The sequence below is a fragment of the Conger conger genome, chromosome 17, assembly GCF_963514075.1.
Source record: "Conger conger chromosome 17, fConCon1.1, whole genome shotgun sequence".
Classification (NCBI taxonomy): Eukaryota; Metazoa; Chordata; class Actinopteri; order Anguilliformes; family Congridae; genus Conger; species Conger conger.
In genome coordinates, this window is record NC_083776.1 from 9,907,211 (window position 1) to 9,923,472 (window position 16,262).

At 40.4% G+C, this 16,262-nt stretch overlaps 2 protein-coding genes across 3 annotated transcripts in view; both read left to right on the top strand.

Annotated features, from left to right (window-relative positions):
• LOC133116889 (nck-associated protein 5-like) overlaps positions 1-3,403 on the top strand; it is a 125,534-nt gene extending 122,131 nt beyond the window's left edge. The window contains exon 18 of the mRNA XM_061226894.1: positions 559-3,403. Coding sequence (XP_061082878.1) covers positions 559-765 — 207 coding nt within the window. The 3' untranslated portion in view covers positions 766-3,403. The remainder of the gene's footprint in view (positions 1-558) is intronic.
• A 1,774-nt stretch (positions 3,404-5,177) lies between these two features.
• Positions 5,178-16,262, top strand: part of LOC133116171 (ly6/PLAUR domain-containing protein 1-like) — a 43,266-nt gene continuing 32,181 nt past the window's right edge. Inside the window, exon 1 of one of the 2 annotated variants that reach the window (XM_061225447.1) lies at positions 5,178-5,310. In XM_061225447.1, coding sequence (XP_061081431.1) covers positions 5,268-5,310 — 43 coding nt within the window. In that variant the 5' untranslated portion in view covers positions 5,178-5,267. Of the gene's footprint in view, positions 5,311-13,675; positions 13,926-16,262 lie in introns of those variants that run through there. The other variant, XM_061225446.1, reaches the window with a different exon arrangement.

Genomic DNA, 16,262 nt, shown 5'->3' on the forward strand with positions numbered 1-16,262 from the left:
TTTGACTTTGCAGAAGGGTTGGTTCATTTTTAAGTTTCATCTCTAGAGAAAATGAGTGGAATGCATGAAGAATATTCTACTTTATTTTATTATTTTGCAGAATGCATGAAAAAAAAAACTTTCTTTGGGGAGAAAAATTGCTTGAGTATCCTGTCAAAGTTTGGTTTGTTGCTGTTGTCTGGCTCAGATTAGTTTATGGTGGTGACCATTAAATTACAAGTGTTTTTTTTTTTCTCCCCCATTTCATTTAGATTGCGGTTTTAAATTACCCATATGGCCCCATTCCCCATATCTGAAGGAGTGCCAAGTCCAATCCTTTGTGTTTATATCAGAGGCAAGTGTACACTTTCAAAAGTTTTTGCTTTCTTACAAAACCGTGCACATAAATACGACGCATGCGCTAAAAAACATTCTGATTGCGATGAAAGCTCGATGAGGCATTAGGTCTTTAAAATCAAGAGTGCCTCTAGTATTTGCCATTCTCATTTAGCAGCCTGTTTTGTAGCTCTGCGTGGTGAATGAATAAATAACGGTGGGCTTCATCTTCTCCCCGTGCAGAAAGCCAGCGTGCTGGAGGAGAGGACGTCTTTCTCAGGAGTCTCCCTGGACTCTCTCAATAGGCTCAACAGCAACGGCGTAGAGAAACGCCCCGGGGACCCAACTGCCGAGGCCCCGTCCTCCAGAGTGGACAACCTGGGGTCCCTGAGTGACTCCCTCTACGACAGCTTCTCATCCTGTGCCAGCCAGGGGTCCAACGATGTGTAGAGCCGCCCGGGACCCCCGGACAGCAGGACACCCAGACACCCAGACTCCCAGACCCCCGGACAGCAGGACAGCGGGACTCCCAGACCCCTGGACAGCAGGACACCCAGACCCCCAGACTCCCAGACCCCAGGACAGCAGGACAGCGGGACACCCAGATCCCCGGACCCCCAGGCCCCAGGCCAGCAGGGCAACCGGACCCCCGGACCTGTCCCGCCAACTTAGCACTTAAAATAAGAGGAACGCAGACTATGTGAGGAGAAAAGATCTGAGCTAACTACAGCAGAGCATGCTGGGGAAACCAATAATAACCAACCAATGACGGTTCATCAGAAAAAATGACAGCAATATCTGAAATCTGCAAGGTTAATGCAGTTTTTAATCTCAATCCCGTTTGGGGATTCACTACCGTTGCACTGTAATAAATACTGGACAATGTTTCTTCGGAATTTTAAGTGAAATATATTTGTAGCAGCTATGACCACAAGGAACAGAAAGCAATAAAAATTGACCGCCCGGTGCCATTGCCAACATTTGCAAATTAGAACGTCTGAAGTGACATGAAAAATGTCTTATTTCCCCTCTTCTTTATTGGTTTTATGTGTATTTACATAAGTAAACCGAGGGTAAGTGTTACCGTTGAATGTGGTACTAAGGATGTTGCAGAATCTCATGAGAGACACAGAGCAGGGAAGGTAGAGGTGTGCAAATGACTGGTGGAAAGGTGTGGAAATGTGCAAACCTGCGTAGCTAACGAGGAGGCTCGACCAGCTCTCCAGCCCTCAAATTAGCACTGCTCGTTTTCATGACTTACCCGACACATTTAGCCATTTTCAAAGGCATTAATCACACAGAGCCGTGTGAATAACTAGAGTTAATAGCAAAACTGGAGTTTGACTAGCCCTGTTAATCGGTTTAACATTCGCATAACATAATTGCGCATGTGATCCCATTCCCAAGTTTGCAAGGAACACACAAAAGTACGACACCTGGACAAATTTAAAACCAGAATAATGACGAAGAAAAACCACCCTCACAGTCACACAGTTTTTTGCGACTCTTGTAACATAAACAAGTACCCTGTAATACCTGAACTCGTATAATGTACCACTTGTGCACTTTCTGTATGTACAGGTAGTGCTGGTGTTGGAGTAAGATGAATGGGATAAGCATTTGATTATATTGCCGTAAACCAGCATTGCTAATAACTATGTGCTTACATAGTATGCTCTTTGAGCAATTAATGTGTAGGTACATGGGTATATAAAAAAAAAAAAATTCAGTCTCGCCACAATACACTATTTTCTCTAGGTAATTTTTTGTTTCTTTCTTAAACAACACAGCAATGCTTTTGTAATTACAGCTTGTGTATGGGTAAAAGAAAAACGTATTAGTACTTGCTTTGCATGCTGGTCCTGCATAAATGCATCATTTGAGAACTTTAAATTATGAACAAAGTGTGATTAATGTAAAATGTGTGACAACCAGAGAAAAAGGTATCCCTTTTTCCCCCAAAATCATTTACTCAAGGTTCAGGGCAAAGCAAGCTGCTATGAGATGGAACCTGAGCCTTAAAGTTAACCCTGTGAACATAAAATACAATCACAGTACCGCAACACATCTGGCCCGTGTGGATACTTACACACCATCCTATGATGAGACGGGGCTGTGTGTGTAGCTCAGGGACAATTAAACAGCAGATTTAAATGTGATTCATAACCTGTAATTATGAAGAAAAATGGATTGCTCTGTGAAAGACAAGTATGAAATGGTAAACACAAATGACATTACCAGAATGCACAGACTGCACACCTAACCACAACTTTGTGTTATCTCACTACACCAGTGCTTTCGTTCCAATCTCGTACGTAATCGCCCGGTTGAGAAACCGAATCCAGACATCCGTTTATCATTTGGAATATACTTTAACTTTTTTTTTTTTCCCTCATATAAATATGAAGTGTTCGGTTTGAATGTTTTTTTTATTTTTTTGTTTTTTTTAAATATTATTTAAATATTTCTAGGTTTTGGCTCAGTCACAACATCTGAACAAGCAATGCTAGCAGACAAATGCAATTAAGTGTCTCAAAATATAATTTAGACGATAGTTATATTATTAAATGTTTTTTCCTCTCCGGCTTACTTATTTGAAATGTATCTGTGCTCCCATGTGTGACGGTCTGTAGATATTTTAACATAAAATGTTTTATTGTTCTTATTTTAAAATCTACTACTGCAACCATCATTCTTAACTCAGTCTCTAAGCCTCTGGGAGCGTTATGCTACATTTCCAAAATCTCACAGATCTTATTAATGGGTGCTAATCAGAAAAAGAATACTGTGTTTCTTTGTCTCAATTTTTCTACAAAACTGTTCATATGTATGGAGAGTCTATTTGAAAGGACAAGTGTATTTTTCTAGCTGTTATGTATTTATACCTACCTTTTGTACATGGAACTGTATAGTGGTGTAATTGTATTATTTCTGATTTCTCCTTCATTGTTCCATTTTAAAGAGAATCTGATACCAACAGTGTTACTTTGGTAATGATTTGTGCAATTTTGGCTGTTACATTAGACTTTTATGCTATATTTTATGTAATGACATTGTCAGAAAGAAATAAAACTATTTCCATTTTTAAGTTTTAAAATGGGTTTATATTTATGATGGGCATCAGAACATGCCTACCTCAAGTAACCCATTACACGTTTGTGGGTGTGTAAAGGTGTTGCTACTGCAAAAACAAAAGTTTTGGTTCATTACCTCCTGAATGAAAAGGCATCTGTCTTTCTAAACAAAAAGGATGGATACGTTTTAAATATCTATGTATATATATATATATATATATCTCACTTTCATGTTAAATCAGAATGTTTAGTATGCATTCATACTGAACTCAGTGCATTCATAATTAATATCTCAAAAAGGTCTAAGATCGGTTTTGTCAGCAGGAATACTCCGACATAAAGTATTGCAACTTGGAAAAGTGAAGCCTGAATTAATTTGATGTGGTATCCAGTACATTATGATGCTGTTGATGTTTCCTCAAAAGCTCCGGTCTTTTCTTTCGGAAACGAATGACGCCTTTATCTATTTACGCGTTGCCATTCGTGCGTCTACTCATTTCCGTATGCGCTGCAGCCCGGAGAACGCACTCTTCAGTTAAAAGGTCAGTTTTTTTTTCCCAGGCAGTGTGATATTTCACGGTTAGATGATAATACTGGTTTAGGTGAGACAGGAGATCCGTTTCGTTTATTTCATTTTTTTCCTGCCCCAGACTGCAAAGGCCACGGTGCATTGATTGGCGCATTCGGGGCCAGTCGTGCGTTTCCTGGAGCCTCTCCCCGTGCGGACGGCGCTGACGGGGTGGGGGGCTGTTCCGTTTTTTCCGTCTGCCAGAGCCTCGCGTCTTTTGTTGCAGGTGGTCCGGGGGTATCTTGGCACCGTCGACTTCTCCCTGAGCCAAACAGACTCGAGGTTGTGTGCTGACTTAATGAGGCAACAGATCCAATCTTTGCTGAGGACCAACACTGGCTGCACCAGCCACCAGCACCATCCTTATTACTGTTTGCCTGGCAGCTGTCTTCATCAAACACACATGAAGGAGGTTGGATTCATTCAAACCACATTCAGAATATCTCACATGGCTCCTGTTCACTATCAGGCATCATTCATTTATTCATTATCCTAACCCGGTTATCCTGAACAGGGTCGCAGGGGAGGCTGGAGCCTATCCCAGCATACATTGGGCGAAAGGCAGGAATACACCCCGGATAGGTCGCCAGTCCATCGCAGGGCACACACACCATTCACTCACACACTCATACCTATGGGCAATTTAGACTCTCCAATCAGCCTAACCTGTATGTCTTTGGACTGTTGGATGAAACCGGAGTACCCAGAGGAAACCCACGCAGACACGGGGAGAACATGCAAACTCCGCACAGAGAGGCCCCGGCTGACGGGGATTCGAACCCAGGACCTCCTTGCTGTGAGGCGGCAGTGCTACCCACTGCACCATCCATGCCGCCACTATCAGGCATCATAATTACCATTATTATTTTAAGATACTTCTCAAACACTGCTTACTGAGGGTGTGTTGTGAGTCAAATCTATCACAAACCCATAGCCCTTCATTGTTTACACTCGTATTGACTGATACTTTTACGCAGGAGAGGGGAGCCGTAAAATCAGCTTTTTCTTTGCACCTCTAAAAAGCCACCAATTCAGGCCCAATAAACACAGCTGAGGTAACTGTGTAATCATCTGCTTTAATTGACCGATTAAGTGCTGATTAACATTGGAATGTAACAGACCCTCTTGTACTCCAGGATCAGAGTAGTGTAGCTCTGTGAGTTTGCTCATGTAGTCAGGAACAGAAGCGGGATTTACTGTCGGATAGGTTGCCATGTCTACATCACACTGTATACTCTAGCATTATATGATAGCAATATCACATACTCAACAGATACCCTTACACTTACAGAACGGATCTGCTATTTCTTATGGTACCGCACACAGTGGAGAAAGCCTTTTTGAGCAACCCAGGTAAGCTACTGTTGTCTGATTTGGGATTCAAACTCAGAATGTCCTAGTCTAGACTGGAGAACAGTACTTGTTTGTATTCCTTCTCTGTCTCTCTTTGTGAGTCAACCCATGCTGAGCTGTCACCAGAATGCATCTTCCTCTTGTGCACTGCTGCTTCTCGCAAAGCTCCAGTCTGGAGAGAGGTGCTAAATAGTGGTTTGTGTGATCCAGAATTGTGATTGGAAAATGGCAGGTTTGAACCATGCCGGTTTAGACACTGCTGTTGAACCCTTGTACCTACCTGTTGCATAAAAATGGCTTTAGTAAATATCCAGATTTGTACATGGGGAGTGACATACTGAATGTAAGTTAGCTGGACAGGAAAATATCACAGACAGACAAAGAATGTGCTGTAGAGAATGTGAGTTTGCTTCATTACTGCCTACTGCTAAGCACCATTGGACATGCTATATAAGCATGTACATACTGTATGTTTGCCATTAATTACGTATGTTAACTACTGACAATGACTGAGAACTGTCCTATTTAGTTGTACAAAACCTAATATGGATGCATTATATAAAAGTGCACTCTTGATACATTTTTTCAAACAATTTCAGAACAGATCTATCTATACATAAAAACTATTTAAAACTAAACATTCCCCAATATGTTTTGCAGAAACAAAAGAAGTCCTGTTTCACAGTAATGCTATACTCATTTTTCCCTGTGTCTTATTCCAAATTCAGATTTTCACAGATGTATCACAGGTGTGAATGACTTGGCTTTTTTGAAAAAGTTTTTGAGATATTGCTATATATATATATATATATATATATATATATATATATATATATATATATATATATATATATACTTTTTCAGTTTAATGTGCAGTAGCTTACATAAAATGTCAATTTCAAACGCAGGATAATATGAGTCACCACATAATTTTATAATTATTCAGGGCATCACACGTACAGTAGCTTTTGACGGATTAAAAAAGTAATTTTAGATTGCCTTCCACAGATCAACAGTTATGTTATAAGTGATGATTCAAGAGTTATTTTAAATCCAGTCCATCTGCGTGTTTAACAGTGTTTTCGATGTCATCTGTGCACAGTCATCTAAAACTATCCGCATTTGGCCGAACTGACAGCAAGTTAAGTTTTTTTTTTGGAATGTGTTCTTCCTGTATAGCAGTCCAGAAGAAAAACACAGACATGATGATCATGCACTTACCAGCCACTGAGCTTTGCACTTTGATTTTGGTGGATATCGTTACAGACGTCGATCTTTACTGACGGAAAATGCAGCTGATTCGGGGAAAGGCCCCATGAGTTTTTGCATTGAAATAAATAGAAAAGTGGTGTTTTAAAAAAAGTTTCCATCCAATAAAGAAACTCTTGTGAATTTTTGTTTTGAGCTGTTCAAATATTGAGGAAGATATCAAGTTATATGTATGTGCACTGTTGCACACATGCTGAAAGACACATTTGCATTTTTCAACATTTGTGGACAAAATTAAGTGACTACTAATATTATTTCTAAAATTAATACATTGAATAAATATATGCCTGTGAAGATATGTTTTTGCATCCTTTTTAGTCCAGTTTGCTTGCGATTATCGATTGTGTAGCAGCAGTGCAATGCATACAATCATATAGATACGGGTCAAGAGCTTCAATTAATGTTCCATCAGAATGGGGAAAAAAATTTTTCGTGGAAAGATTGTTGTATCTGGTTTGAGTATCTCAGACACTGCCCATCTCCTGGGATTTTCACTACAATAGCCTCTACTCACAGCAGCAGAAGACCTAATAAGTCTAAAAAATAAGTCTAATAAATTCCTAGTGGTTAACATTATATTATGTGTATATGCAGTAAAATGTTCCATTCAATTTATTACAGTGATAATTAGTACTATTAGATCTAGGCCAACTTTTCATACAGGGCGAAAAAATGGGTGAGAAAATAAAGAGCTACAGAGATTGCAAACATACGGTCAAGGCATGCAAAAAATAGTGTAAAGGCACCATTAATAATCTCTCTGTACTTTCAAGGAAATGTGATTTTTCCCCCAAAACCTTGGCTTCTCCAATCTCTCCAAAATTTGGAGAGCCTGGTTTCCCACTAATTAGACGACAGGTGACCGAATATTCTCACTGAAATCACCCTCTGTGTTCCGACATCTGAACATTCGCCCCTAGTCGCTGAAGTTAACCGACCAGCTCAGGTAGTCCATCAGTTTGACCATCAGCTTAGTCTACCAGCTTAACCAGTTCAACCAGTTTTATCCAGCTGGAGACCAACTCTGATCAGCCACAGATGAGCTCTGACCAGCAAGAAGGGTCAAAAACACAACTTAAACCATCTTAAACCAGCTTAAAATCACCTGGTTTATTTTGAATTCTCAGCAGGGCTCTGCTAAATCTGTTATTGTCTCAAGAAGTATCTAACCTTCACATATAGTATATTAACACAATCAAAAATCAGCATTCATCCTCTTCAAAATTCTATTAAAGCAGTCGTGGCACAAGAGACTACTTCAAGGTAGCAATAACACAAACGGCTTGTTACAAGTGCTTATCTGTTCCCAGGCAATCACTGTGAGCTCCCGTGTTCAGCATGGGATCAAAGTTTCCATAGATAATTGTATTATATTGTGTACTCATTGTGCAGGGGTGTAGATTTTTGTTTTAGCCTAGTACAAGGGGATCTGCAACCCGTACGCACCCTTTTTGGTTATGATTGGACATGTCTGTCATAGTGTATCTCCACAGCACTGAATTTAGTTGTTTCTATCAACAATCATAAGGAGCAGTGGTCATCATGAGAGTTTGTAGCTAATGATTCTGTGTGTAGAGGGTCCAATAAGGGGTAGCTAATGAGCTATCAATACACCTGCATTGTCTTGTGTTTCGATACCAGTCTGACCTCACTGAAGGTTAATTGTGTTGCGTCAGCAATGTTGATTAAGCTTACCCTGCAGTGCAGGGCCAGTATTGCTCCAATATTTTACTGCCCTCCTCATCATTGATTGACAGCTGCTGTGTCTTCTCTTTACGTTGTGAGTGGTAGACCTTGGCCTTAATTCTTCAATTCCTTTCTTGTTTGGCATAGCTTTACGTCCTGGACGGAACCTTCTATTCCATATTGCACAGCCTTTTGCCAGTTTCTGGAAGACATTAGTGAGCCGTTTATGCAGAAGTTGTCTAATGTTTCTCGTGGTAGTTTTGAGATACCAATTACAATTTGCATGAGAAATGTAATGTAACCAAGCGGACTTCATGTATCGCTGTATGATTTAAGTACTGTACTGTCATGGAGCCTGACATGAATGAAATATTCTGTAGGCACCTCGTCATTTCTGTCTCTCTCTAAATGTATACCTTGTGGGAGAACAAGTAATTCTTCCGAGGCAAAGGTCTCTTTAACCTTGAGGAGCGACAGGCTGTCAGTGCTAATGACTAGAGTCCTGGCTCCCAGCCTCTGAAACATGTCTCCCCTTGATGAATTTGTGTCAATCCAGCATTGAAACAGAACAAGTACCAAGGGTTTCTAGGTCTTGCTCAACTTTTTTTTATAGTAAGTAAAATTTGGAAAGTGCTGGTGACACAAATGCCCTCCATTTAATAATAAATAAATAAATAAAAAGAAGTGAATGGTTGATGGGAGATTTCTTGGAAGTAAATATAAAGTACTACAGCAATGTTTGGAGGAACATATTAGCCCTTCAAATGTGATTGCTACCTGCCTACAGAGCTGGGTCCCTTTCCCAGATACGAGGTGATGGTGTCATTTGTCATGACTAGAGCTGTGCTTGAAAACCTGCAGCAGATCTACCACTGCTATGTGCTATTTATCTATGGTTACATAAGTACCAGTCACTCCAGCGATTGCTTGGTGATTTTCGTATGACTAAAGGTTTATGCAAGCAAGTAGGTGTCAGACCAGACAAGGAATCTGTGGAAAAAAATGGAACCATATACTTATAATATAAAATAATAAATATTGTACAAGAATAATTCAAGTTTATGATAAGTGTAAGTGACAAGCTGTCAGTGATTCCCGTAACAGCCTACACATGGTACTGTTCACATACATTTTTTTGTAATATATAATTACATAATGTAATTAATTTCTTTTAAGTTTCTTTTGCAGAATGGAAGAAAAGGCACATGTATTAAACAGTTCCTGGTACAGGCAAATAACAGACGACTCATGCAATTTTTCAAATTGAAATTGTTGCTCATCTTGGATACCTTCCACAATCTGACAAAGTTCATCAGCATGGGTGGTGGCGCAACAGATTGCAATTAAAGTGTATTTAATTGAAATTCAGCAGGAAATTCTACAGCCAGAATCAAAGAACAAAGAGCTGTACTAAAAGATTCTCCAAACCAATGTGTGTCTGATGTATGAGCTGTGCATACACCATTATGGTACTTTTTCTTTTGAATATGGTATGAAGGCATAGTCATGCATTTGACAGCACATGCTATATTACTAAGATTATCTCAATTGCTTGGATGAGCTTGTGCCTGTGAATATATACCACATGCATCGGTACTTTCACGATCTGCATATGGACCGACTTCAGTCCTCCTGTATGGACATTTGAGCTAACGCATAAGTGGTAGAATTTGTGAAGTGATTATAAATGCAATGTGCATCTAGCATTCCATCAAGAAAATGCCAAACTCTTCCTCCAAGGGATTATGAAGTAGATTTAGCTGTGTAGTGGAGTACAGCTTGCTTATATCTCTGTTCACTGACTTCTTATCATGCAGGGTGGTGTCTGTCAAGGGGAAATCTAATTGGTTTATCGACCAGAGTGAAAATAAAGCATGTTAGGATTACTGACAACCCATCCTCCACAACAAGGATTTCTAGTGTGTGAGTGTGTGTGTGTGCGTGCCTGCGCATGTGTGTGTGTGTGTGTGTGTGTGTGTGTGTGATGCAGTACCCTCCAAAATTATTCACACACTCGATGATGATTAATGCATTATGGTCGTGCACTTTCCTCTTATGTTCTGAGTTTATTAAGAACTTAAGCATCGTTGTTCTACAATCAATCAGGATTCAGTGTTGGTAGATCAGACGTTCTGTCTGTTGCGCACAGTGAATACTTCAGTGCTATTTTTGGATCTCAATAGCAAAATGTAGTAACAATAAAGTGGTCATGATCTACTATTGGTGATTGGAAGAGTGGCAGCTTTCATTATGATAATATTTAACATAAAAATATTGCTTGTTTATTGAAGAGTATGAATGTGTTTTGTGTGATGTGTTTTTATGGTCAGATCAGACCCTACACGTTGTGCCATTCAAATCTGCTCCCATGGTCAAAAGGCAGAAGGCTTCAGTCCCAGTGCAGTTGGACTAGGTCCAATTTTCTCTCCTTATCAGAAACAATACGGAAGGCAAGGGTACAAAAGAATGCACTGTTTCATTCAGAAGATTAGTTTAGTTTAATTTTAGTTTCAGTAGTTCATTTTCTGTCTGTGTCCCCTGTGGCATCCAGGGTACCAGCTGATAGTTTTGCAATCTCTCTTGTCTCGTTGAATTTGAAGTTTATGTGCTTGTATGTGACATACTGTAACAGAACAGTGAAACCCTCGGTTGCAAATTAACAGGAAAACGAAAATGAATAGAGGTAAATCACCTTCTATTAAAAGGACAAAATAGCTGTTCCACTTTGATACATTAGCAACTGTTGTAACACATTGATTATATTAAACATCATTATTTTACGGTTGTAGCGTTGGTGAAAGAGATGCTGACGTGCCACAATGCTATAGCTATTCATTATCTCTTAAATAATTACATGTATTATAAATATCTTCACTTTCCAGGTCATTCAGCAAACCAGCTTGAGCTGCTGTTAGAGAACTGGGCTTCCTACCAGAAAGTTGCTCTATCCTATGTATATAAAACGCTGCTTACGGTTACTGTTATACTAGTTCCAAGTTTCTCTGGAGAAGGGCATCTGCTAAATAAATGACAATGATGATAATTAGACCATAAAGAAGGAGCCTTTGATTCATCGAATCCATCAGGAGTCTGGAACATGAGTCATTGCAGTTTTTATTGTGATTCATTATATCAATTTATGGTGATGCATTGTGAGCTGAAACTTGTGAGCCATGACTGTTGTTCTGGAGAGGCAGTAAAGGAGTGTTTTATTTACCTTTAATCACACACAGAGACGAGAAGGCAGATTCACCCTCTCTACCAACTGATCTGAGGTCAGATCTGTGCAGACAGACCAGCTGATAAGAGCACGCGAGGTGTGTGGGTCGCGGTGTGAGGCCAACTGATCTGAGGTCAGATCTGTGCAGACAGACCAGCTGATAAAGGCACGCTGACAACAAATTCGGCTGAATCGCAGAATCGACTGAGAGAAACCCAGAGAGGATAAGGACGAGTGGGCAGGTGCTGGCGGTGGCCACCGTGGTTGAAGGACACCGATATTCGAGAAACATCATCACTCCTCAGAACTTTGACATATGACACATCTAAAAGCTGCCTGTTATCTCGAGGGCTAGTGAATTAAAATGTCACAAAGCCGGGAATGTTCGTGTGGCAGCAGAACAAACGGCCAGCCCTCCGACCACATCTATGGCTGTACCCACGCGCTAGTCAGCCACTGCTGCCCTTCAGATCATCAGACTGAGGCATCGGTCACAAACGCCTCTGTTCTAAGAGGAACAAGACTCCATACATACATACATACATACATACATACATACATACCCAGGGGTCTGGCTGCAACATGAAACCAGTCACGCAAGTTCTACCACCATGGGTGGGGAATCTAGTTTAGGCAGGGTGCCTTGATTCCGAGTGCTTCATCAAGTAGAGGGTTTTTTCACTTTCTACAAAATCCCTCCCCACACAGTGTCCTAATCACAACCCCAAATTACTGGGCAGTGTGCATAAAACTGCTGTTTGACATTACCACACTATTCAAGAATTTGTACCCTTGCAGTAAAGAAGGGCATACTAATGCCTGTCTAAATAATGATGAAATTCCAAATTGGAATTGGCACTAATGAAAGCTATAAGATGCATGTGCTCTGAGCTTCTAACAGTAGCTTTGATGCGGCTCATTAGCCAGAGTATGTCCCCATTTGCCAGTATTGTAATGTAGATCAGTCTCAAAGAATCATTTGTGCAAAGGTATCTACAGCAGGGTCAGTGCTTGGGGTGAGGTCAATCTACTACAACATAGCTGCAAGGCATGTCATGTTTGAAATAATTTGTGCTATACATACTATAATCTGTCCTTCATAAAGGTATTGCTGACATACTTTGCAGACTTAATGTACATTCAATATGTGACCGTACACTATGGTTGGAAGTGCACAATTGTTCGCTTATTGTTGGGCTTAAAACAAACTAGCACATGGTGCATGTGAAGAGGAGTGTTTCATGAAGATAGTCTAACATTCATTACAAGTAGGTTTGATGTGAGCCATGTGACTAAAGCCCTTTCAGTATGTTTACGCAGATAGGCAATGATAGTCTTTCAACCTGCAGAATTTTCTGAATCTATTATGTACTTACCGAGGGCAATTAACTTACTGTGAGCATTGCGGTCTTACAAAGCAGGGGATTTATAACAATTAGAGTCTCTTGATGGGCAATTATAGGAGTATAAATAAGCTAATTAATTCAGCTAGTCAACAGTGACTTAACGATGCTGCTCTCGCCTTGTCTCCAAACATGCTTGAAGTAAGCCGAGGGAAAAGGCGTCTCAACAGGTACTTGTGTTTCTTGGGAATGTTAGACTAGCCGGTGTGTGCGGCCCTTGTTAAGAACAATTACGAGCCTTTTTTTCTTCTTTTTTAGGCGATTGAATTTTTTATTTTTTTTTGCAATTAAGGATAAACAAAATTATTTGTTACTGCAGTCCTCGGTGGTCGTTCTGAACTGGAGTCATTGAAATGTTCACGCCTCATTTTTACACCTCTCTGGGTGGTCGCGGACAAATACTGCACTTATTCATAGCTCTATTTATTAACCGAATAGGCTATAAAACTTTTAGTCAATGTTTTCAGCTATCCGAATCATCTCGGTATAAAATTTTACATTTCTTAAGAGTTTACTTGTCTTGTATCCTAGTAGTTTTATTAATAATTTGAATATAGCGTAGCAACATTTTATAACAATTCTAAATGTCACTAGTCGCCGTCTAAAAAAAATAAAAAGGCGCTCCCCTATCAAATATATTTAACGAATTATTCTGCTAATTGAATCAAGCAGCCTTAACGTTACCATTAATTTCCCGTTATGTCTTGCGCAGACGTTTACGAGAAGCCCGGTCTTTAGGCTATAGGTAATTTCTTGTAGGCTTGTGACGACGGTAGTGTTTGTCACGTGCTTTTATACCTCCTGCTCCTGGATTTCGGTCTGAACGCTGCCTTGGCTGTCACTTCACACACACCGAAATCACAGGCTGCGCGACACAGCACACAGCATGTACGCTCACAAACCGATGTCACGGATCATTTTAAGAGCTTTGCTTTCCTAGTAAGTCTTCGGGTCTGATGTTTTCTCTACAATCGACATCTGGGAGAGAATGCGGTTTCTTATTTACACAACTTTCTTTGGATTTTTCCTCAGAACAGGTAGGTTAAACTGTTCAATTGCGGACTGTCCATATTTATACTGTTATGGTCCTGCATTAGGCTGTAATTGTTTTTATTTTGTATTGAGGACTGTTGCATGTTTAAACCGGTAAAACGGTTCCTCTTACAGCCTGTTGTGTGATAATTAACGTACAGGTAGGGCAGTTTTCACAGCGGTATGAGTGCTTATAATTAATTTGTTTAAACGGCCAGAACTATTCAGTTTAGGCTTTTGCATGTGCATGAGCATGTTAAGATGTCAAAATATGAGGACACAGCAATTCTACAGTGTGAGTGTGTGCATCTAATTATTGAGCACACTGTCTGCTGATCGTTTCCGAATTCCTAAGAACACGTGTCAAGTTAAAGTCTCCATAAAGGCACGTGCTGTTAATTGGATTCGCATTTTCTAAAGCAACATGTAGCCGTACAAGTGGTCATTGAAGGTGGCGTCCTAACGTTATATTGAGGTAATGCGTTAAAATAACGCTCTGCGTGACATTTGGAAAACCGCTTGTGGACTGTAGGAAATATTGGACATATTGTGGACATTTTATATGTTCGCTTGTTTTAAGTGATCCCCTTTGCAATCCGCCGCTAAAGCAAACGGGTTGCTTATGCAGCAAACAACTCGGAAAAAATACCGCACTAAAGTAGGCGCAGAATCTCAACATCTCTGCTGAAACGCGTAACAGCCTCAGTCTTGACTGAAACCGGCATTATTCAAGTACGGGACAGTTTTACCATCATATAGTCTAGATTTATCTAGTTGTCAATAATCAGCCACAAATCTCTCATCTCTGAATGCAAGAGGATTTTCCTGTCACCCTCAAAAAACCCCCCCCCAAAAAACCGAGATAACCCGAGTGTTCCACTTTTTGGGGAATAACCTTTGCCACTGTTTCCGTAGCAAAATTACATATCAGTTATTTTGTGAGGCTGATACATATATAATTTTCTGTCACATAGGGTACTAAACTGTACTGCAGTGTGGTAAAACGGGGCTTTAGTATATTGAGTTAAAATAATTCGTATTCATGCCATGATATTTACTTGTAGCCTACGTCATTCATAATTTAAGTTTGAGTAGCTGGCATAATATGTCGTTAATGTCATTTTATGATTGCCAGGCATGTTTGGTGGCTTAAAAATAAATTCATCGTCTATACCGTCCTAAGCTTGTGAACACGTTTAAGTACAGTAGGCCCTATTTCTAACTTGAAAAAAACTTTTGTTTACACTAAATGTACGACGTTTTATAGAGGGGTTAACAATTTGAATAACCGTCCGCGCTTTGTCATTATTGAGAATATGACGATTTACTATGCCACAATGGATTAAAGGGAGACCTTTTCTCTTTACAGCGATAGATTCAGCAAAAAAAAAGTTTCCACTATAATATTATCTTATAGTTTCTCTGTGGTTTTCAGGAATAATATGAGTTTTCATGTCAAAAGGGCATCTCCAGGAGAGTAGCCCAATAAACAAATCGACATTTGGCTTCTTGTTCGAAAATGTGAACAAGGGATAATGTGAGGTTCATTATGGTTCGTGTTTGGATGCAATAAATTTGCATCAAAAGCTTGTAAGTGCTGACCGCGTGATCAGTCACTGTGCACGTAGTGCTTCAGAAGCTGGGGCCAATGGCAGGTCTGAAATGATCAGCTTGCAGTACAGATTTCAAGATTTACTGATCCATACACCTGTCATTATGAACACAAAAGTGGAACCAATACATAGTCATAATTGTGCAATGAGTCCTGAAAGAAGGGGTCAGAGTGATATTTCCTGCCGCACACAATCCTACTACGCAGCTGAACTGGTCTAACCCTGCGCCCTACGTCCGTGACTCACCGAAACAACCTTGGTCAGAAGGGCGGAGGTCAGGATGACCATCGCCCCAGATCCGCATACATTCAAAGGGTCAGCTCCTCCGTCCTGCCCCAGCTCTGAGCCAGCCGGTTAGTCATTCTGTCATCTCTCTCGTCTCTCCACCCACTCCGAAACCTTCCACCACGCAGCACTGCCGTATGCGCCCTGCCTTTTCACGACGGGGGCAGGGCACACGCGGTGTGGAATTTATGTCTTGTCATTTCAGACGTCTTTATGCCTCATCATTTCAGACATGTTTTTCCGCGTGTACCCTCAAGGTTTAGTGTAAATCTCGGTTGGATAATTTAAGGTGCAGCCTCGTGCCAAATACTGGTGCATTGTGGAACGTTTCTCTGATGGATGCTCACCTGTTTTGTTTAGTTTAGTTTTTTTACGACTGCGGCTTGCGTCCTGTGTGGGGTGGCTGTGTTATTGGGGGTGGGATAAAAATAATTAATGCTTGAT